Here is a 24196-nt window from a genome sequence, read left to right as displayed (position 1 = left end):
GAACGAGTCTTCGAGTGTCATCCCGTCTTTGTAAAACCTGTTCAAAGTTCCCACGCGGTCACTGGCGAATGAGCAGTTGACGCTCAAACCATAAAACTATACCTGCGCAAACTTGGACAGCATTTGAAGAGAAAAATACTCGGGCTATTTGCGCCAATAACTGTACGTTTATTCATACACTTTACTAATCAGCATCACATTACGGAGATAGGAAGAATATCCAGTTTTAAGAGGCAGGAGGAAACCGGAGTACCCGGGAGAAAACCTGCGAGAGCGAGTATGGACAGGAAACCAAATGCACTTAAAGCCTGGGCCAAGCCGAGACTCGAACCCGGGCCTCATTGGTGCAAAGCGAGGAAAGAACCGCTACGCTAACCCGCTAACCCGCTTCCCCGTGTTCTAGTCTCCACGGCGTTGAGCTCTTATTAGCACGGACGGAAATAGTAAAGAGGTCCCCTGTTCGGAGTCCTGCGTCCCCTTTTTCATTCTATTTACCGGTGTCGTTTTGTGGCACGCATGTACATGGGAAATTCGTCAAGCGTGGAGAGACGCAATTACATGCCCGCTCTGAAGACCCACTGGTAAAAGCGGCGAATCCTGGCCTTGAGTTGGTTGGTGGGTGGGGGGGGGTAACTGGATTTTTCCAAACACGGCGGTCCAAATTTGTTGGATCTGCGAAAGCACCCCCATCCACTCCCACAGAAAGAGGTAGTATCCATGTTGTCTAAGAGGCTGCGTTTGTTATTTTAATTTAGTTACAACGTCAGCACCAAAGGTTTACTCCAGCCTGTCCCAGCGATACAAAGCTGTTGCCCTCTGAGGATGTGGTAACGCAGAACCTCAATATGTATAACGCTGTTGACCCAATGCGCGTTTGGAAACGGTCGACAGATTTCGTGTACGGTGATTGGTCAACACGTTGCAAACTCTTGGAAGCGCACTATTGTGAATAGCCCGTATTGATTAGTTGATGAAAATTGATTCAACGCAATGCTTTCCGCACGTTAAGTTTGGGGGTCCATCCTGTCCCTGTTACATCTGGCGTATAATTTGGGAAGTGTAGAAGAGTACACTTTTTAACTTCCACGAGCGATTAAGTCATGTAACTTACCTTCCAAACAATCAAAATAGTTTGAAGTCAATTTCATTGACATATCATTTGTCAAATTATATCGGTCAGATGTAACAGGAGCAGAAAAACGCCACGCGTCGGACCCCCAAAAATGCATAGCCTGACCCATCATGTCCAGTGACAACGTCGCTGGATTCGCCCACAAGTCGACCATTCATTCTGGGCAATTAAGGGGCTGACCAAAACTCTAAAAACACAAGAGGTTACTCAAGTGCACTGAGAAAATGTTATCCCCTAGACGCCATACTAATTAGTCGGTCGCCGTTGAGGGACGACTCGCCGAAACAATATCCACCCCAACCACAGTAGACGTTTTCCCGTTGGGCGATCTCCATACAACAAATGTCATGAAGTGCATGTACCTTAAAACTCAACCACAAGTTGCACAACAAAAGAATAAGGAGAGCAGTGCACCGAATCAAAATGGATCAAGGACTGTTAACATTTTTAATGCGGGCTGCAGCTGTTTTGCACGGAAGCGTATTTAGGGCACGGCCAAAAAAGTTTGACCCACTATGTCGCCCGGTTGGATTATTTAGGCAAAAAAAAAAAAATTAAATATGCTTCCGTAGGTTTGGCCACACCTCTACGGACACCCCCCCTTTGAGTCTGTTGACGGGGAGCACCTATTAAACACCGCTACACTCTCTAAAATACCGTCTTTAAAAATTTCACAAAATCTTGCTATCAATGGATTTAAAAAAAAAAGTTGTAGACAGTTAAACACTACGTTTCCAATTCTTAAACGTCAGCGTTCAATAGTCACACACAAATCACAAAGTCTCTAAGCCTGTTTGACATATTTGTAAAACATGTTTACAACCGGTAGCAGAAAGTGTTGAAAAGGTTTTGGTTGCCAAACACAGGTTTTGTAATACGGTTCGTGCAGCGTTTCGAGTGATGAGAAAAACAGAATTGATAAAAAATTCTTCGCTTTTTTAAGAGATGGTAATGAACAAGATGAAAATTTCGAGAAGTTCTTTCTGTTGAAGACTGAAGAGCCGAGTACATAGGTTAGGTTCAGAACTGGGCCGTTTTCCAGTACTAGACTTAGGCTCCGTCTCAGACTTCAACCAGGTTTTTTTTAACTACCTGACAATGAAGTTGTAAGCGCAATAGTAAGTCTGATCATGCCACAAAACATCAAGTCAGATACAAAAGAGCGAAACATTGCAGTACTTCAATTAATTTTAACGTCTCAGGCCCACAATCTGGGATTGGTTTCAGAGACGAAGCCTGAGACGAAGACGAAGTTGAGTATTGGAAAACGGCCCTGGACATAGCTTGTGGATTTGTATGTGTTTGTTTTTACACAGTTTCGTCTGACATCTTTGTCAAAATTTCGTGAGATAGTAGGTTATTCATAAGTTTTATTTCAAATGGATCGTAAGTAAAGAAATCTACCTCTTATAGACTTCACTTTTGAAGGTCTCAGGGAAAAAAATGAAATTATTTCTTTTTTACAAAACGAAATCTTTTGATTTTACAAATCACACAATGGCGCGTTACAAAATGCGCAGAAGACAAGCCCTTCCAACCGAAAATCATCGATAAAGAGACGCAAACAACTTATGAATGAAATCCTTTGTTGTCTGCCTGTGTTACGACTCCATTTAACCAGTACCGGAGGATCAAGATAATTCGTGACACCAACGCGGGAGTAGACTCAGTAGGGTAGCAAAGATTTTACTGGGGGGGGCACCAGGGGGTACCAGCATCCTATGAGGGGGCCACCATTCAGTATTTCTTTTTTTTGGGGGGGGCAAGTTTTTGTTAGTCTTGTTAAATATTCATTTATCTGTTTTTTAGTGGGGGGCATCTGAGGGTCACTGGGAGTTTGTGGGGGAGGGACTTTCCCCGCCCACCCCGGCTACACCAGTAAGTGGACTTGAACGTTGCACCCGGAGACCAAAACATTTCTTTTGTTTCTTCAAGGGAACCCCCCATAACACCCCACCTCTAACCACATCCGCCGCATCCAAAAGCAAAGCAATGCAGCCGTTTAAATAACGCGATCGCATTGTACGCTTATAGTCAATAGTTGATCTAGAAATCCAGTCGCCGGTTTTTCAGGGGCCTGAACGATTTACAGTACTCTGCAAACACTTGGACGGCTACCCAATGATCACGCATGCTCTAATGTCGGCGCGATCACGAGGCCAGTGTTTGGTCTGCCTGTTGAATAGGACGGCACTGCGCACGCAGCTCCCCTGATCCGAAAGGGATTGCGAACATAGTCTGCTCGAACGCGGAGAGGTTTTTCTTTCCTGAATTGTGTATTTGGTGTAATGATACAAAGCGATTTGTACGTGTCGTCTGGAAATAATGGGCGATTTAATCAACTGTTTGTGTCTCCACGAGTGCCAATCGGCGGCCCGATGACTTTGACTCGGCCAACAATAGCCCGGTTTCTGCCGTCAATTCAACTTGTGTATGAATAGAAATAAAGACGTGTGTTGAGAAGCTGTCATTATTCTATCAGTTACAAAATGACCATTTTTGAGGGTCTTTTGTTGGCGCTCCTTTTTTTTTTTTGGTGCTTTTTTTATTGGGGCGCTGCTTGGTAATGGTATTTACCGTAGTCTTTGCAGACCCCACGTGGTTTGCGTCATCTTCTCAAAAACGTAATTAATCGGGTTTTTTGGGCCATTTGCTATGACCCTGAATTTTGAGTCGCAATTAAACAAGTCTGTACGATCAACAGTGTACAGGCCGTTTTGGATTATAAACATTGCCTGAAATGTGATTTTCTGCGGGCTGTAATCTGAGGAAGTTTACAGAAAGTCCGTCCGAGGCTAGAATGGCGAGGTTATTCTCTTGTTTTGTATCGATGGCGAGCTATTTTTTGCCAGCTGCTTGTAAGCAAAAGCTACAACTGCAAATGGGTCTATTTGCTGCAAACTCTGGGATTTTTGGCTCGCTTTAGGTCCATTGTTATTTTTTCAACATGGTTTATTTGGCACACTTGCAGTTGAGTTTATCATGCATTACTGTACGCTTTTACTATTTTTCTCTCTTTTTTGAGTGGAATCTTTCAGTCTTCTCTTGATTTACATCGGCTAAAAGTGGGAAATGTTATTGACAGCCATGCTTTTCAAAGGTTGGAGAAATGGCAGAATTAAAATCCAGCTTTGAACATTTCAGACATTTCAAATTCATATTCGCACGTTTCTGCAGAAGATCTCTTGATGACAAATGACCGCTCTTTATAGGTGCGCACTACTTTCCTTAGCTCGTGTAAGTACTGGGCGTCCCATAACAGAGCAATGTAAGGCCTGTTTTACACTGATCGGGATCTCGATCAGGTGTCTCAACGCTGGTTCTCTCCATCCATTCGACGGGTTTGATGTCAGTAACCAACGACAGATTACTGTTCGGGATGCGGATTCATGTGAAGCACAGGCCTGTAGATCTTCTTTTGACGCCTGGGCAAATCCCTCATCATTTGATTGGTGAATCGTTGGATCACATGTCACCAAAATATTCGCCCCAACGCGGCTGCGTCACACACAAAAGTGACGTTTCGTGCGACCGGTGAATGGATGTTCCGTTGCTCGGTGAGAAGACGTTTGTGAACTCGAAATTTAGGCGATACGAGGATTTATATAGAGGCGGTTGTATGCAGGTGTTGCACGCTGAAGATAACTTTACGTGCATGCGCGGTATTTTGGCAAAGACACAATACCCTATTGGTCAGAAAGGCAAACTAACGCGTGCGAACAACCTGCGCGCATGACATGCGCGCCCATGGCGGTAACGCCGCTCACTTACTTCGGTTTCGCTGGTCCCAGTCAGAGCTTAAACATGTGGTTTTGAACGCTGCTTCAAAATGGCTGGAACCAGCGAAACCAAAGTCTACGCCCAATCCACTGGTTTTGGAAACGGTCTTAGCTCCATCGAGACTCTCAAAACAGAAATTTCCTTCACCAGAAAACCTTAGAATCTATACGACACATAGGAATATTTGACGCCCGTGCAAAAAACGTTCAGTGTAGCCATCGGATTTGGATAAAGATGCTCCTACACACCGACACATTGCTACCTAACGCCCTTCGTTTGTTCAGGGAGTGTCTTCTTTCAGTTCATGTCTAAAATATACTCAGCTGTGTTCGTGAGAGAAGAGCTGTATAGAAAAAAAAAATTTGCCTTGAAATTCAATTTAACAGACCAAACAATATAGGATAAGTGTTCCCAAATGTTTGATCGAATTTGTGTCACTTTCGCCCTGATGAAAGGGGTTTTTCTACAATTTTTGGTACTAAAAAATAAATAAAAAATGACATAAATTTATTGGTTTGAAGTGAAAGTTCAGTTGGCTTAAAAGGTACAATACATGTAACATTCATATAGACAATTCACAAGGAGGGGGGGTTAATTCATTGGAATTAGCTGACGACACTGAAGTGTCTGTCCCAGTTTGTTCTATTTACAGCCTGGAGGGGCCTGGCCTTTTTTGTTGCTGGTAGGACCTCTGTTAGTACCCCCAACAAATCCAGCGGATTGTCCCGTCAAAGGCTCCAAATCCTGCACCAGTGGACACAAGCCGCTGAGGCTTAGACACGGACCAGGGCTGGGGGTTGCAAGGTTTGCAAGCTCGTGGTCTCGAGGGTGCTGGGGTGATTGATGACCCTGCTGTTACGACGCGGCGTTCTCTAGCACCGGGCGGCACCCATAACGCCCCGCCCGGTGCGCTCGGCAGACCGTGGAGAGAATTTTCTCGGCCCGGCACACAATGCGTGATGAACGGCCGGGGACGGCACCGTGACAGCTCAGACAAGATCGCGCCGCACTCAGGCATCCGAAGCCCGACCGCGGCTTCCTACAGCGCCCACACGCGACCAAATCACGACAACCTCAAAGCCCGCACTATACTAGACAGGGGGGCATTAATACCTTAGACACACATATATACATTGCCCATATAATCACCCCGTATTATGATGATAATTGCCATTGCTGCAACCACTATTAGCCAGTGTATATAAACATGTCGTCAAATACAGCACTTGGTTACCTTGCCCGGAGGCCACGCCCACTTTCATTGATGCTCCCGCGGTGGAAGTGCGAGGATCGGCAGTCGTCATGGGGCCCCTCGGCCAATGGGAGAGCGCACAACGGCTGCCAATCAACCAGGCGCGGCATTAAAAAGCCAAAAAACTTATACGATACCAGCCCGTGTATAATTCATAGGGAAGCTGAACTTGTCGCAACATCCAGACAGTTGAAATGTGCGCGGTGGACGGGCGGTACTGTACGGAACTCGGAAACTTTATTGGATTTCTTTTTTCTTTTTTTTCTCTTTTTACATTTCTGATTTTTGGTGCATTCATCTAGCACGTGGAATACACAATAAATCAACGTCGGAACAAAAACAATCGAGGCAACAAAGTGTGGCTTAAAACCAGCGAGAGAGAGAGCTACACGAAGAAGAGAGAAAAATATGACGACGGTGGACGCCCGAAGTTTACCCGGAGAGCCGCCGTACACTTACGCCCCGGCTAGCTCCATCGCAACCTTGCACGCTCAGCACAGCCTACACGCAGTGCCCCATCTCCTGTGCCGTCTGGACAGGGATCGTGGGGAGGACAAGCCCCCATTCGGGGGACTGCTTGCCCCCTCCCCGCTCTACCACACCGTATTCAGGCCGCAAGCCTTCCGTGTCCCAATGTCGGCGGCGGGATCCCTCCAGCAGCCTCGCCATCAACCACAACAGCAGCACCACCATCACCAGAATCATCATCACCAGCAGCAGCAGGCTAACAATCACCATCCGGAGAATCACCACCGCCACCACCATCTCCACCACCCGGCCGTGCAGCCGCACCAGCCGGCCGCGGCCCCTCCGGCCGGCTCCACCACCTCTTTCCTCGTCAAAGACATCCTGTCCCAAAGAACTCCCATCCACAAACCCATCCCCAAGCATCCGGCCTCCTGCACCACCTGCAACTGTCTCCGGCAGACCCAGCAGCAACACCAGCAACAGCAGCAGCAGCAGCGGAACGGTAGCGGAGAGGGCCGAGGGGAGGGGAGCCCCTCGCCCGCTGCCGGTGGCGTGGCTGCATGCGAGCATGGCTTCGGACTCAAATTCGGCGTGAACGCGATTCTCTCGGCTGACGCATGCTCGTCGCAGGGTAAGTAAACACCGTAAACAGAGGGGAAAATCTAAATCTCTCCATTTTGATACATACTGGCAGACGGCGACAGCAGAAAAGACAACTCCATTCAAATTTGCGTTCGTCGTTTGCGTCATAATGAGGACATCACAATCTTCCTGTTCTTAATTAACAGCTAAACAAAAATCTCTGAATAACCGTTTGTGCCCACTGAAAACCTCTCAAAGAATGAAACCTCTCCAACTCAATTAACATTGCACCTATAGAGAAAAACTGCTTCTGTGTCAACGAAGTTAGGGTACAGTAAAAACTGAAAGGCAAGCTCCCTGTCGGCTGGCCGAACTACCACAGACAACCGTTCGATATCTCTCTCCAACTTAGGTTCCAACCACTCGATTTTTTTCTGCTGTTTTACACGGTTTGGCCCCTTTATACTATCGATATCACCTGTGTGTGGAATGTGCGAACAAATCCTTTACGGCACTTACCTTCTTTGTGTTGGCTCCCGAACTGCGCTGTGTTGGGACTGTTCATTGTAACACGATTCGTCTATTGCAGTATAGTCGTCAGGTACCACAGGCTGTAGGCTTACAAACCTTAACATCGATCGTCACAGTAATCGCGAAAATAATTCCTATAGCGGGACATTTCACACTGAAGCAAGCGACACTGGCGGACAGTCTCTGACTGTCTGCGACTAGCCCTTCAGTCGGTGTAAACTTCAGTCTCCAACCATTACTATGCCGTACCCAAGTTTGTTGATGCACAAGGCAATGTGTCATGTTAATTCCGTGTAAATCGTGAGTTTGGGCTTTAAGCTATGCTCCATATTCCATTATAGAATACTTCAAATAATGGGCATAATTTTGAAGGATGTAAGGGACACAGAAAATGATAAGCGAATCGGAATTGAAGTTATTTTTGCAGCTTCTCTCAGTTTGTCCGTATCATTCAATTTCTCGTCTACAAATCACCCCCCCCAAAAAAAACCCCATAATTTCTATGTAGTTTCCGAAGAAAATAAAACTGAGATCTACGTTTTCCAAGAATGTTTTTTAAAAACACATACCGTTGCAGCAGAGACTTCTGGTCTAAAGCACTAAACATATGACAATACTAATTTTCCACAGCTTTTAATTGAATTCCATGAAAATTCACCAGTATTCAAAACAAGAAGAGTTAATTTCTCTGTGACATCAAGTCAGTCACACTTGTCACCAGTGTGGGTTGAGCAGCGCTGGTGGCCTCGGTTATTTTAATAATTGTTAGATTTCCACACTGCCTGCGGTGCCCGGACTATCATCTGACGGCTGAGTTAAGACTAAAAATCCTGGCCCAGAGCACGCCACACACTGTCAATATAAAACCCGTATTAAGTTAATTAAATTAGGGATATAGGAGTGGGGCCCCGAGGTTTCTTGGCGTATCAGTTAATATGTCGTAGTCTCTTTTTTACTCGTCATGTTTCCGCGACTGGTGTTGCATTGCTAATTATCTTCTTGCCGTCAGTAACGGCCAGTGGACGGTCGGTGCTGGCCCGCCGACTCGCCGCGCACGCGTGAGCGGGCGGTGACTGGTCCCGGCAACATCGGGGCCGGCAGCAAAATTGCTGCCGGTGATTGGACAAACGGCCTTCCTCCGTTTCGACCGGGAGGGTCGTCGACAGAAGCGGGTTGGGCTGTGAGTGGCTAATGGCCGCCGACTCGCCGAGTGAGACGAGCTGGTATTGGCTGAGTGATCAATTGGCACTGACGGAGCAGTAATTTGTTTTTCTTGCCGAATGATGTCTCAAGAATCCTTTGTGTACAAGGATGAAAATCTGAAGTACCTTTTCAGAATCTGGTGTTTAATATGTAATTCGTTATATCCATAGAGAAACATGATAAAATCAGATTAATATCTGGATACGACACCACATAAAATTGGTATTATGCTAACCTTCTCCTTGGATAGATACTTTTTATTTGTTTTTGTTTATCAAAGCTGAACCTATGTAGGGCCTTTTGGGTGTTATGTTAACACGGAGAGTAAAGTGAACAATACGTGTGTTTAAGAACGTCTTATCAAGAACAGTGAGAGAAGGTGACATTTTAACAAGACATTAGGTTCGGACTTTTAAAATGCCTTGTTTTTCCAAAACGGATATATCTATGGATTTACCGGTAGACTTTACGAAAGTAATTGCGAAACCAAACTTTATATTACTCAAAGAATCCGCATTTAGAATTCTTCTAATCTGAACTACTGAGAAATCCCGAATGATGTGTTGCAAGAGCTTGCTCTTGCGAAAACAAGAACGCACTTAACAATACCAAAGAGAGAGCGCGCACATTTCCTGAAAGTTGACCCACAGAGTGCACGGTGTTGACGATCAGACGGGAAACACCGTCTTTTATTTTCCAAACAATTTCTCTCTATCTCCATCAGAGAGCTGTCTTTGTATTAGATAAGCTTATTGCTGCTATACTTTTGTGGCGTCACTTTGTGCAATGTCTGTGTCGGCCGTTGAGCTACGTTTCCTCCTCATCAAGCTGCGTTGTTCGCTGCTTTCCTTTTGTTTGATTGATTTCAGCACAGGGACCATCACTGTTATCAAACCACATGTCAAACTGCTTTGCTTGGCTTGTTTTTATCGTGGCTCTCCCTCTCTCCTTGTGTCATAACACTTTCCCCCTGTTTTAATTTGAACAAGAAAGCTTCTTTCGTTTGTGGGATCGACAGCCATTAATCTACGTGTGTTTGTATGTACATAAATGCTAAACGCAATCTCCGCCAAACGCCCTCTACTGACGACAGGTATCTTAAACCGGTTGCTTCAAAGCTGATGACATTAACACTCTATCTTTCCCTTGAAAGGGGTTTACCGACTTGGAACATAGCAGGATATAATATAATACTGGTCAAGAGATGTACGCTTTGTGACCAGATTTTTAAAATCTAACTTAGGATATTCACTTTTGTATTGTATTATTCTTAATGTTGAAATAAATTATTGTCATTTAGTTTTTATTTTCATGTTTGTGATTTGTAAAGCGTTTTGAGATGTAAGACGCTACATCAACAATAAATTGTTATTATTATTGCAATCTCATGAAGACCAAAATACACTCAGTACTGCTGATAAGAGAAAAGCATTGCTGAGAACAGACCGTTCAAAGAATACATTTTCCCTCATTAACCAGACTGATCGATCTGTGTCCTCTTTCACAGCTTGGATACAGCCACAGGATTCTACGCGAATGATAATTCGGTGCTTACAATGGTAGTAAACATGTACAGATATTTTGGCGCTTTTCAATAAACCACATGTAAGGACGCAAGCAAGCCATAAAACCTTGCTGACCCGTGAAACATGCTCACTAAGGTTACATTATCTGCTGCAACAGTTAGCCAAGATTTAAAAGGCACTGTGAAGGAAACAGAGGAGAAAAAGTTGGAGCAATCATTCGAAAACACACCAGTTACCTACTTATTGTTATGTATATTCTTCTGCAGGTGCGTCTGCGATGTGCACGACATCTGTGAGTGGTGTAGCCTTGAGCAGCGGCTACAAGCATCTCGGAACGTCTCTGGCTCATCTCACCAGACCACTGTATGGAACGGGCGTGCATTCCACCATGGCTGCAAGGAACCCGTTTTTACCAGGTGAGTACCTGGTTCAGCTTACATCAAAATCCAAGCTGTTCATTGGCAGGAGTCTGGAAGTGGGTAAACGGTGAACCAGCCATAAGGGTGTATCCGAATTTTGTCTCAAGAGGTTTTTAGAGTTGCAAAATAGTGTGTATAATAACCGAAAGCCGTACTGTTGTTGACTCGGCCTATACGTCGCGTCGGGTGCGAAGTTTTGGCTGGTATCCATGCTACACTTCTGCATAGGATGGCACACACCTCCTGGTATCCATGCTACACTTCTGCATAGGATATCACACACCTCCTGATTTGCCATTCCGGAACAGAATGTTCAGACGTTAAATTTCGGTGAAATAAACTTTAAAATTAGTTCTACTCTAACGCACTAGATCAAATTGGGAAAATTTGTCCCAATTGGTTTATCAATTAGTAATCTGAAAAAAGATCTGGTTTAATAAAGTCATTACACATTCGTCGGTTCTGGTTACGGCTTGGCGGTCATTTGTCAGTTTTAATCGAGGGACCTGGCAACGAAATATCTGGACAAACGGTCAATCCATCGCTCTGTGAGCAAACACCCTCAAAATTAAGCAGCGTCAAACTTTAAGGTCTGTTATTAACCCCTTAAAGAGAGAGTCTGTGGGTGTATGACACTGTCTGGATATGTTATAAGGCTTCCACTGTCTCCTGTTATTGGGGGAGACAACTTAAATCGGTTAATTTTTATGGGCCTCGACGAAAAGTTGTTGTGACAGCCCACCATAAAAAGTTATGCACGGTGTCGGACACGGGAAAAAATCGGGAAACTCGACGTCAGAGACGCAGGTTTTTAGTTCGTGGTCCGGGCAGAGGTTGTAGAGCAAGCTGGGGCGCTCACACCCGAGGGAGAGCCAGATCTCAGTCCCGTCAGGTTGGCCGGAGCACGGCTGTTTAGTGTACCCATCCCTTGACAAGGATGACATATATCTAAAGGGTACTGTCTTGGAACTTATTGAAGCAGTACCAGTCACAAGCTTGTTCATCCTACTAACTTCAGACCCCCGTTGACACTTTATTAATTTGTGTTATCGGCGATTATCAAAAATGTAATCACCCGAGGTTAAAGGAATAAATACCCCCTGGTCATCTTGCAACCGGGAGGGGGCAACATCTGCAAACCTACATTGACGAATGTGGATCAAAACTTTGCCTGAAATTGGACACAGTAGGCCTATGTTCTGCATAATGCACAGTGTCAACTTAATAGGACAAACCGTTGATCATTGGCATTTCACGACACTGTCCCCAATCAATTTTTTTTCTGAGCACCGTCAATGAAAAAAGCAAAAATTTTCGAGACTACGCGTCGAAGGCTTGGCGTTTTGCAAGAACGGTACGATACACATTTAAACTTGAACTCAAGAGCTCACTCAAAAAGCCCATTGCTGCTCCCAACAATATTCTGCGCTTGACGATAATACAAGACAAAAATAGAAGGGAGCCAGATCCATCCCGAATCCTTTGGATAACGCAAAAATATAAAATATTGTCATGTTAGTGTGTCAAATCCATTGTCTAAAAAGTACACACCACAACCGCCTTTCACGTGGAAGTGAACGGCTGTTTCATGGACCATATATCACCAATCCAAGACAGTAAATTTTTACAACACTAATTGTCCGTAATGCAATCGCTGATGAAGGTCTTTAAGCAGAGGGTACGCCCTCCAACTCAGAAGTAAAATTGATTTATTCGTCGAAATGAAAGGGAATCTTCACCCGTTCAGCAGCTTCTCTCTTTTTTCCCTTTCCCGGTGCGTCTGGCCCTCACTTGAGTCGGTCGCGGTGTGGCCACGTGCCCAACAGAAGTTGAGCCTTGCATTTCGCTGGTCTTGCCTTAAAACTTGGGCCGCGCAGACGGCCTGACTTTAATTGTGATTTATCACTATTTTGATTTCCAACTATGTATATGTCATCGAGTGAGGCAGACCATTTGGCTTCCAGAGGGTTTTTCCCCTTTTGACAAGGCGGTTGGTGCATTTTTTATTGAGCTGTTTAATTTGATGTGTTAATACCGGTTTTGATCCTTTTTTTGGGGGGGGGGTAAATACAAGTACACACGAATACGCTCTTCCTCGTTCCCTGTTTGGGCCGTACATTCCCCTGGCAGCTTATTATAGTCGTTAGTTTTATTGGAGGGATAGTTTTACAAAGTTAAATTAGGATGTCAGGGTATATGAGAGACAGTGTGAGCGTTTGTACTAATGGACAGAATCACATGCCGTCTGGAAAAACCTGGTCGGCGTGGTACTTACTGCACAAGTATTCCCACCTCCGAGCAATGTCTTTGGCAGTGACGGGCGCTAGCTTGACTTCACACAGACTCGTTGTTATGAATTCACCTGTGTCTCGGATCGCTGGCTCAGACGGAAAACAAGTTCAAGGTAGCACGGAATTCTTAGACGGAAATGTGACGTCGAAATGCGTGGCCTAAAGCTATAGTCAAGCATAAAAATCTGGAACAAGCAATTAAAGTTGCTTTTTTGAATATTGCTTGTTCGATTTTCTTCTGAAATCGTGTTGCCTCATAGTATTTAAGTAAGGGAATGAGTGACTAGCGTGATTAGGAAAAATTACTTCCACATAGGGCGTCACTGGTACTCAGTATTTAGCTGTTCCTACATCGTGCACTTCACGTCACTCTCACTTAAATTTCTTCAAGCAACCACGATTCTCAAGTGGTCTCACCGTACCCTCCTAGAAAGCCTCCTTCAAGTAGCTAACTCTGCGTATGGCGTTCTAAAGTGGACAGGCAAATGTCGTGTGAGTGTGTGGGTTCAAACGTCGTGCTTGTGAATTGTAAACGTCGTGTGTGTGAGGTTGAACGTCGCGTATATACAGGTAGATTGTTAGGGTCTGGGAAGCAGACTTGTGTAGACAGTACTGCGTGTAGTTTTCGCTACCAGGCGCTGGGCCCATTTCATGAAGCTGCTAAGCACAAAAATTTGCTTAGCACAGTAATGTCTTGCTCAGGAGAAACAGGTTACCAGCCAAAAATCCATATCATTTTTATGATAAGCGAACATCAGCTGAACACCAGTCACAAGCAATATAAAACACATGAACATTTTGGTTGGTAATCCTGTTTTCATCAAGGGAAAAAAATCATGCTAATGATCCATGACATTGGCCCTAACCACTCACACACACGACGTTTGCAATTCACACACACGACATTTACAATTCACTAACACGACATTCGAACTCACTCATACGACGTTCGGACTCACAAACACGACGTTCCAACTCACAAACACGACGTTCGAACTCACAAACACGACGTTCCAACTCACAAACACAACATTCCAACTCACAAACACGACGTTCCTACTCAAAAAGACGACGTTCCAACTCACACACATGACGTTCCTACTCAAAAAGACGACGTTCCAACTCACACACATGACGTTTGCCTATCCGCTTCAGAACACCATATTGTACCCACAAGCTTTGTCTGCCCGCCACGTTTGCTCGTCAACACTAGTCCCGCATATTCCCGCTGGTGCAGGAGTTAAGCCCAAAAGTCAATGAAAACATGCCAATTACCGGATCAAGAGGGGGCCGATTTGCCCTTCAGAGTGCAGAGAGAGCTTCTGCTGTTGGGGAGGTGTCCACACTGTGACAGTTTACTTGAATGAGGTTTGTTTGTATGCATTATCGTTCCTTATTCATGGTAGAAAAAAGATCGGTGTATTGACGTTAAGTCACACAGCACAGAACTTTCCAACGAGCAAGTAGCAAGGAATTCGGCAGGTTGAACTCGGGCACAAAGATGCTAGTCATCGCAAGTTGCGATGTGTAATAGTCCGAGGCAAGTTTGCACTCATTTTCAAAGTTGATGCCAAGGCCGGTGGGAATATTCAAGGAACGGTCAAGCGGTGTCTCCAGACTGCGTAGCTCCCGACAGAAATCGAGAACACCCGAAGCTCGAAGAAGCCAATGACTGAATAAGCTGCTATAACTTAGAACTGCCGTTCAACTTTCTTGCAAAAAAATGAACTCTACAAAAATGAAGCTTGATGCTTTCTTCTTCGTTTTGTTGGTATCCTTAGCCAAAAATAAGGCGCATATAGAAGCTTTCTCGCTGAGCACTTGGCACCTTTTTAGACAAAAAATCTTTCCATTTGTACTTTGGGAAATAACAAAGAGGTCGAGTTGATGGACGCGCAAAATGATGTGGCGGGCCTGCCTGAGGCCTGGTGTGGCCTACCGGATTGGTCCCAGCCTCACATCCTGACCGGAATCACCGACACGCGCCACTCACCACTTTAACGTAACGAATTTCCCCTCCCTCAAATCAACTCACCCGTGTTTAAATGGCCATAAATTTCACTTGTTGGGCCCATAAATTCCGGCCAAATTGGGCCGAAGCCACAACGGCTCTCGCGTCCTCCATGGACAAGCGGACACGCAGTGCGTTGCCTTTCGCAAATGGCGGGAGCTGGTCATAAAATGCCCAATTATCTTCGAGCCTGACGTCTGTCGTGACAGACGTGGACATTCAGATAGCCCTTGAGCAAAGCGCGAGCCTGAGCGCTCGAATACTAAAAACAGGCCGTGTAGTCCAGAAGTGCAGCTCGACTTTTTTTTTTAGTTTAATTCTGTCGGATTCACTGCGGGAGCTTCCTCATCCGCAGCTTATGGACCCGATTAGGTGGGCCAGTTTTCTTTTACCCCTCTTGACAGGGATATTCTGAAATTGGCAAATCAACGTTCCACACGGGTCTTAATTCATAGCTTAGCATCTACAGCCTTCAGCCTCACAGAAAATAATGTGGTTCAATATTTTTACGGCCTCAAACCGACGTCTAAGGATTACTGATGTACGTGTCGGTCAGCACGCCACTTTGCCGCAATCGGTCATCGTCACTTTAAGTGACCCACGCATGGACTGCGATCTCAGCAAAGACCATGAAACCACAGCGTACTGTTACTGTTCCTCCATGCTGTTACCGACACAGTTACGGAGTCATTAGTGACGCACCCGTCGATCCGAGGCATAACAATTAGCACAAAGTAGCCAGGTTCCTTCCCTTGGGCCAACAGTTACTTCACTTAGCTTTGGATTACGGGAAATTTGCCGTCACTTATTACAGTACCTGCTTAGCGAAAACAGGCAATCCGCCCTGAGTTGAAGTGCACCCTTGCCAGCGAAAGAAAGGCAGATGGGCTGTATGGGCTTGCCCTACTACTCCTTTATCAACTACTTGATTGGAGACTATGGGCCCGTTTGTTTCACGCAGATCTGGATCTCAATCGGTGGTCCCATTGCTGGTTCGCTCCATCCATTAGGCGGATTTTGGTGCCAGTGAACCAACGACGGATCACTGATCGTTATCTGAATCCACGTGAAACAAACTGGCTCATATAGCTCAAAGATTTCGGCGTGGGTACTCTTCTTTCCTGCCTATTAAAGTTAAAGTCAAAGCTGAACTTGTCGGACAACACGATGTTATTGTTAGCACCCTAGCAGAGACTGGTTAACCCCCAACCGCGAATTCAACCTCCTTATGAAACTAAACTTTCCATTCCTGTCTCGTTTTCATCTCCAGTTACTCCATCCTCGGTCATACCCGTGCCAGGGACCTTCCCTTGGCCGGGGGCCGCCCGCGGGAAGCCCCGGCGGGGAATGCTGCGGCGCGCGGTGTTCTCCGACGCCCAGCGTAAGGGCCTGGAGAAGAAGTTCCAGCAGCAGAAATATATCAGCAAACCGGACAGGAAGAAACTAGCCGCCAAGCTGGGACTCAAAGACTCGCAGGTAAATACTAACCAATTAACCACAAGCCCATCAATTAGCCAGTTCGGTATTCCATAAAACCAAGGTCATTCGAGAACAAAGCACGTGTGTGAGTCGGCGTATGGCCGCTCTCATCGGGAGAGCATCGCACGCGCGCGTATAGAGCTTTTCAAGTCAAGTGAATTTTGTTTGACCGGCGTTCAATACACACAGATGTGCGTGGAGATAAGCGCACCTTTGAGACCCCTCAGCAATCTGGCGTACATAAAATTGCCAACTGAAGGAAGAAGATTGGAAAATGTAGGCGCCGCTGCAGACTTGGAACGCTTTTTGAACTACCTTTGCCTGTCAAGTGAAACCTTGTTCAAGACCTCTATCCGCCCCGAGCTAAAGTGCACCCCCAATCGGCGAAAGAAAGACATGTGGTTACAAGCGGGTTCTTGCATGCGTTCAGCTTGTACGCAAAGACCATAAATTAGTTATGTGTACTCAGCGTGCTCCGCGTCAAACACGCACAAACTTGCGCTTATGCAGTGAGTGTCCCCCCCAAAAAAACACGCCCTCTCTTGTTCCGCTCGGATTGGCATGCTGTGCCTGCATGGCCCCGGACGCTTAATTCGGGGCATGCGCTGTTGGAATACCGAAAAGGCTCATTAGTTAGTTTTGCAGTGTGAACCCACTGTTCTCAATGGGAAAAATCTAGATAAGCCATTGATTGTTAGAAATGAAGCAACAGTGTCCTTATTACCACTAACAGTATAAGATTATTTAAGATGAAAGAAGTGGTTGAGACTGGTTCCCTTAACACTTTCCAGTGAGGGATCGGGAACCAGCGTGTGGCTTCACTCATTTATGTAGCTTGGAACGGCCAACGAGCAATTCAGATTGTTTACATGGGGATCAGAGTGTGGACCGTATTGACTTTGGATCATATTCCCCAAATCCATTTTACATGTTGTACACCACTGAATGAAAAAGTGTCAGACTATTTTCCTCGCTTAGAAATTGAGGTTGCATGTGGGCCCAAAGTGAGATGAATTTATCACAGGTTAACCCTAACCCACTAGGGCCTTTTCACTAGGGCACATCCTCAATCCTCCCAAATCCTCCAATTGCCCAACTTCCAAAACCGCATTCATCCTCAATACTCCAAAATCCTACATTTTTTGGCTTATGCACAAAATGAAAGGTATCTGAATCCTCAATCCTCCAAATCATCCATGGCCCTACTTTTCTTTTCTTTTGGGGGGGGGTTCATCCAAAATCCTCCAGAACCTCCTGAAGGATTTTGGAGGATTGAGGTGGTTTAGGGTTAATCCACTGAGGTTATTTGTTCAAGACATCAGACCCGAAAATAAGCACACACGGCCTTTGAGATGGAAAATGCATGAATCCTCATTAGCTTTTTTGACAGTTTCTTTCTGGCAATTTGTGATACATTTTTGGACTCCATCTGTATAAAGTCATATTATAAATGACGTTGGCCTACTGTGTTTCAGACTGTATCACTACAACGAACCAGATCACAGTGCCATCTTTACGCTGTATCGCAGAGTTAATTTTGGGGAATTTCTGCCGTGCAGATCAAACCCGCTGTCAAAACACGATCCCAAATCCCAAGTGTGTTTCCTTCTCGCCCAGTCTCTCAACACCAGCTACATGTTAATGACACGACAAGATGGAAAAAGCTCGCCAAGTAAAACCGGGCACGCGACCCACATCGTGTCCTGGTTCATCGGCGCGCCATAATGGATTTTACGTATGTTCAGCACGTCCTGTCAGATGTTAAAAATTGGTCTGTTCCTTGGGAAAAATGCATCAATAATTTCATTCCTCGCGAGCAATCTGCAGCTCAGAAAAATTTCAAAAGAGACTTTGTCTTTACCGTTCGAAATCGTCTCCCGCAAATCTTAAAACGAATTTCTTCGACGGACCTTTCTATTAAAAAAAAAAAAAGAACTGCCGACCAATCAAATTCAGTCAAACGATCACTGACTTCACGGTAATCCTGCTAGGAAAGATGAACTTAACAAAATTACCCGCACGTGATAATTGAATTGGCTTTATGCCCCCTCTTAAGAGGTAAAAACATTGAAAAAGGTCTCATCAAAAACAGGTGACTGCTGCTCTCATTAGTTCAGCCTGCGGACGAGTGCTAATCAACACAGGAAGAGTGGAAAACGTCGTAAAGTTTTACTCCGGCGAACTGCTGAACAGTCTCTGCGTCCGCGAAAGACACATAGGTCACCTGCGCAGTGACCTCTGCTTATTGTGCCGAATTATGCACCCGTGGCGGTGAACAAATAGCGAGTCTTTTTTTTCTGCAACTTTCTTTATTCCTCATTCGCAATAAAATGTAATATTCATGTTTGCATCACGGGGTTTCGGGTCCGCGTCTGCCGTGGTAGTGTCGCACACGTAACGCGATCCATGAGCCGACGCGCTGGCGCACAGGATAGTGTTTCGCCTGGAGAAGCTGGGCCCAGGGCGCAAGGGGACACTCGGAGACACTTGTGATTTCAATTTGGAAGTAAGACTAGGTGAACTGCATTAATGAGCTGAACAGGGGAATTACTGGGCCACAAAAGAAGGAGGGTCTTCCCGAAAAGGAGGCCACAGATGGTATTCTGAACATTTCTTGCTAGTTTAGTACACAAAGCTCGCCCTCGTTTTGAACCTAAAAGACTGGAAACCTCCAAGTTTGTATATAATGTACAAAGAAAATACTGAACCCTACCCCCAGGAAGGGGGGGGGGGGCCAAATAAACACTGAAGTTACAAGTCGAACCTGAAAACGGTTGCCCCGCCCCCTTGTTTTCGTTTGCGTCAGACTATAACGATCGATACAGGACTATAAAAATCAAAATGTGATGGCTTCTGTCTTGTTTTGCTTTGTTTTTGTTTCAAGGGGCGTTTCTCTTTCTAAGGTAGTACATGTAGACCCAAGTCAAGGGCAGAGTTTGGAGAGCTAGTCATCCACTTTCGTTTGACCAAAGTTAATCTTTCGCATGCTGGAAAAACCACTTAACTTCATCTACTTTTCCACCGGCTTTTTCCGTGGATAAAAATGCGCCCGTCACTGTATGTTCAAGCTAAATAAAACCCACCACGGGTCTCAAAACTTCATCACAGACAGCCAGACATTAATGTTCTTTAATCCTCCGAACATTATTTTAAACCGTAAAATATGCCCCACGCCATAACTGTAAAAAAAATGTGCTACAAAGTAACTTCGTTCAAGAAACCCGCACTGGTCGCCTTGACCGAGTATGTGCGGATGTTTGCAGCAATAAACCGTTAAGTCTATTTTATGGGCCCCCGCCATAAATTATTATGCTCCATCGCGAAATTGTACGCTCCCGAAAGGCTACATCCGCGGAACAAACGAAACGTGCCTTTTTTATCAGTGGTCCCAACAACTTGAATGCAGCGCGCCTAGTTTGATTTCTGACATACACGAGGCAAAAAGAAACGACGACACGCAGGATTTATATCGGGGAATGACATTCATGTTTTCTATGATGGGTCAACTTGCCAACTCTTTCCTTGTGTTAGACGCTTGCGGGGGAATATAATTTCATGCATGTGATGGAAACAGGCATCCCATTTGTAGTAGGAAGAAGAAAAGTTCATTCTGATACGGGCGATTCACAAGTGCGCCTCCAAGAGTTCCCAACGCGTTGACCAATCACAATGTGCGAAATCTGTCGACCCTTTCCAAACGCGCATTGGTGTCGACAGATTTCGTGCATTGTGATTGGCCAACGCGTTGGGAACTATTGGAGGCTGTGAATCGCCTTATTGCCTATTATCGAAAAAAATCGCTTGATTAATATCTAAAGTTCATTTTTAATGTGCACGAGCAAATCTGATTGGTTGCAAAAGTTTAAACAATACAGGTATTTTCTTGACACAAAACATAAAGCACTCTTTAGAAGGGGAAACGAGTTTCGCCAACTCCGAAATCGGCAAAACCGTGGCTCACAGAACAAGACTAGGTGCGAAACTGTGTCCTTTATGGACGTGCCACTTTTTAACTGCTTGTTCTGGGGTGATTAAGTATCCCACCATCTGACGAACTTTATAGTCGACCCTCAGTAACAATAAACCACCCCCGGGGGGTTCTTGGACAAGAAACTCACCCCTTCACGGTCTACCGCCAGCGCGGTCAACGTAGTTCCTGAACGTCATTACCTCGGCGGTACCAAATCAGAACGATTGGGTTTAAAATAGGAACCTTTACTTGTGCATATTTGACTTGCAAAAGATTCGAACTTGACACCACCTATGAATTCTCGGGCGGTGGAGGCGTGTTTTGGCCGATATCGGTTCTCCTTTTAAGGCGGGCAGAATACCAACGATTAAATTCATGTGCAATACGATGTTCGCCCACGCGCGCGGCAATGAATATTACATCCAAAATCCGTGATCTGTAACTCCATCGGACCAATTACCGGGATGAGCCCTGCTGGTTTGGGATGGTTGTTAGTGCGACCAACGTCTCTCCCCTCGCAAGGCCTGACCAATGCGATTGGGCTGAAGGCTGAACGATCCCTTCACGACTTCAAAACTGTGGCTCCGAACGACTCCAAGGCGCGACCGTTTCGTTTTACCGGGTTCTACCACACGCTGTTCCTTTTGTGACGGTGTGGTCGTCTGTGTTTTCTTTTTCTATGGGACAACGGAGCCGGATCGCATTTAGGGGTGTAATTAAACCATGCTCTCCCGCAGTTTGTTGATGGGTAAGCAGCGGACTTTTTGTTGTCATTTGTTGAAGGGGACCCCAACGGTAAAGCGCTGTGGGAATAAAATATGAGCCGAAGTTAAATCAATTTCTTAGCGAGTTACCGGTATACTAGCCAGGGAAAAATAAATAACATTATTGCACATTCTCCCACTGTGGATCTAGATAATGATTTTTGTTTTAAATGCAGAAAACCATTTAGAGCGATTTCGCAGTTTGCCTAATCCAGCGCCTTTGTTATTGTGTGAAAGGTGACGTGTTGCGCCGTGCAATGATCCCGGATGTTTCACGTGGAGCATGCTTTGGTGTCCACAATGAAACGTGAAATCCATATTATCAGTAAGATATCATTCAGTTGAGAAATTAAAGTAACACTGTAGGTGTCGTCCCTGTAGGCTACACTGAACGCTAGACGAAGTGTGCTAATTTACATCGGTGTATCTAGTTTGGATCCCGTCAAGACACAAAATCAAGGAATGGGTCTGTAGTCCTACAGAACCACGGGCTTTATGGATATAGGCAGTCGGGGTACAGAACAAGAATATTAAAATGATTTCCCAATTTGGCAGTCGATGCAAGTTCCCTATGCCCAAGTCAATTTAGTAACGAGCAGCCTTTATGTTTTGGTGGTCTCTCCAAGGTGAAAATCTGGTTCCAGAATCGGCGCATGAAGTGGCGTAACTCCAAAGAGCGGGAGCTTCTGTCGTCCGGCGGGTCGCGGGAGTCCACCTTGCCCAACAAGTCCAATCCCAACCCGGACCTGAGCGATGTTGCGGAGGGGAAGGTCAGCCCCGATGCCCAGCACCACCAGCATGGCTATCCGCATCACCACCCACACCAGCACCACAACCATCACCCGGGTCACTCGGCGGCCGGCGGCCTGATGGCGGACCAGGGCTCGGACACGGAGGAGATGCTGGAGTCTCCCGCCAGCAGCCCCTGTCCCAGCCCACTGTTGATGGGCGACCACCAGGCGGTCGACGAAGAAGGGCGCAGGGGACAGAGCCCGACCATGGCCGGTCGGGACGGAGATTACGAGAACGAGGAAGAGGAGCGGGACATTGACGTCATGTGATGTCACCAGGTTCAAGGGTTGTTGCAGAACTTTAGGCTACGTTGAGAATGGCGCCAGATCTGAAACTCAGTGTTGTGTGAATTCCGGATCCCCTTGAAAACCAGACCCAGTGTGCGTGTGTGCATGCGTATCAGCTACCATGGGACGTTTGGATGAATTTGAATAGATACGATCTCAATTTCTAAAAGCTGAATCATTGGGGTTAGTTCTGAGGCCTCCTTGCCCCAGCCATCTTCGTACTTAATCCTGTTGCGCTCGCAGCGTGTATATAAGCGAAAGTGGATGGGTTTAAATTGTACAGGAAACCGAACCTCCTGACGTCACAACACCATGGTTAACTACATCACGACGACGTCAAAGTTGTCGTATGGTGGAGCTATGTAATAGCTCGACCTTCAGAATCGAGCAAAGCAATACTACGTCTTTGTAAATATTCTTGATTTTTTATATCATACGGATTAATGAATCTACGAATTAACTTATTTTCCTATTTCTGTGCGTGCGTGATTTAAATATTCACAGCATTTTGATTTTTGTGTCGCGTGGAAATAATTTGCTGATCCCTTGTACAGCAAGGCGCTCCATAGCGGATCCTCCTTTCGTTTTACGGCCGTTTGAAGAACAAATAATTGTGTTAGTGGTAATATTTGGACGTCGTGAATCTGTTGTCGATATTTTCCAACGTAGAGTATAAATTAATGATGTAGGCCAACAGGTGCAATCTTAATATATGTCTGTAAATAATTCTTGCGTATAGCTATTACCAGTTGTTTTGGTTCCAGATGTTAAAACTTTTTCATATTTTTCATGGTTTCCTTTTAAAAAAGAGAGATAAATAATTTCAACCCGTCATTTTGACTAAACGGTGGTTGAGACATTGCATAGCCAGTATGGTCCGCTAGCTACGGAGTTATTAATGCCAAAATATGTTCATCAGTAGAGTACTAGTCACTCTTTGTTATCAGTGGCTGGTGCCCAGAATCAGAAAACGAAACAAAATCAAAGCACAAGCCGGTGTAACGGTTATGAAATACTACACAATAGACATTACTCAGTTGTGTCATTAAAATAGGACGAAAACTGAATCGATATTTTTTGTCAAATGAATTAAGAGAAACAGCTACACATAGAAGCCGTAGCGTATGTAGAATGCCAATGAGTTTGTTGGCGTCTGTTATTTATCAAACTGAGCAAAACCTTTTTTCTTTTCTTAGCTATATTCCTTTGACAGCAGCTCATTTCATTTTATTTGTCAGTTTCTCCCGCCAGATTTCACGCAAACAGTTATAGGCATCTTCTGAGGCTTCGTTTATAGCTTTTCGTTCATTCCAGGAAAACATAAATATATTGACAAAATACAAAAACGATTTGACTCTCTCATTTTTACATGTACTCTTTCAAATAAATAAAATGTGTACTTGGAATAAAAAAGGTGAACTGTTGGTAATTTTCAAGGTGACCAAACGCGAGTATCGTAAAATCATTTAAATTCACATCCAACACAACCCTAACCAGCTCAGCCCAAAACTAAATCAAACCAACCCCCTCCCCCGAGAAGAATCAAAGAAACAAGTCTGATTTTCTTGGTGCATATCCACACGACGAGTCAGGCAAAAACAGAAGAAAAAATGGATGTTAATTTGGTTATTAAAATTGGCCTCCCGCCGACCTGTGTTTATCCAGATAGTGATCCGAGAGTTGCCGAAAATCTCATGCTGGTTCGGGTG

General features: G+C 45.2%; 1 protein-coding gene across 1 annotated transcript; it reads left to right on the top strand.

Moving 5' to 3' along the window:
• Nucleotides 1-6299: 6299 nt before the first annotated feature.
• On the top strand, nt 6300-23833 carry dbx1 (developing brain homeobox 1). Its single transcript, XM_022232515.2, has 4 exons — nt 6300-7263; nt 10741-10890; nt 16466-16671; nt 22035-23833. Exons 1-4 carry the CDS (start codon nt 6573-6575, stop codon nt 22467-22469), a joined length of 1482 nt encoding a protein of 493 aa, XP_022088207.2. The 5' UTR covers nt 6300-6572; the 3' UTR covers nt 22470-23833.
• Nucleotides 23834-24196: the final 363 nt, after the last annotated feature.

Source organism: Acanthaster planci, linkage group LG20, assembly GCF_054643075.1.
Source record: "Acanthaster planci isolate LZ-2023a linkage group LG20, COTS_SCS, whole genome shotgun sequence".
Taxonomy (NCBI): Eukaryota; Metazoa; Echinodermata; class Asteroidea; order Valvatida; family Acanthasteridae; genus Acanthaster; species Acanthaster planci.
Note: the sequence above shows the minus strand (reverse complement) of the source record. Positions and strands in the feature narration are given on the sequence as shown.

Bases quoted from the DNA above. Each gene is read 5' to 3' on its own strand.
- dbx1 (XM_022232515.2), top strand. From the start codon at position 6,573: ATGACGACGGTGGACGCCCGAAGTTTACCCGGAGAGCCGCCGTACACT. The intron at 7,264-10,740 runs GTAAGTAAACAC...ATTCTTCTGCAG, and splicing joins TGACGCATGCTCGTCGCAGG to GTGCGTCTGCGATGTGCACG. The intron at 16,672-22,034 runs GTAAATACTAAC...GGTCTCTCCAAG, and splicing joins TGGGACTCAAAGACTCGCAG to GTGAAAATCTGGTTCCAGAA.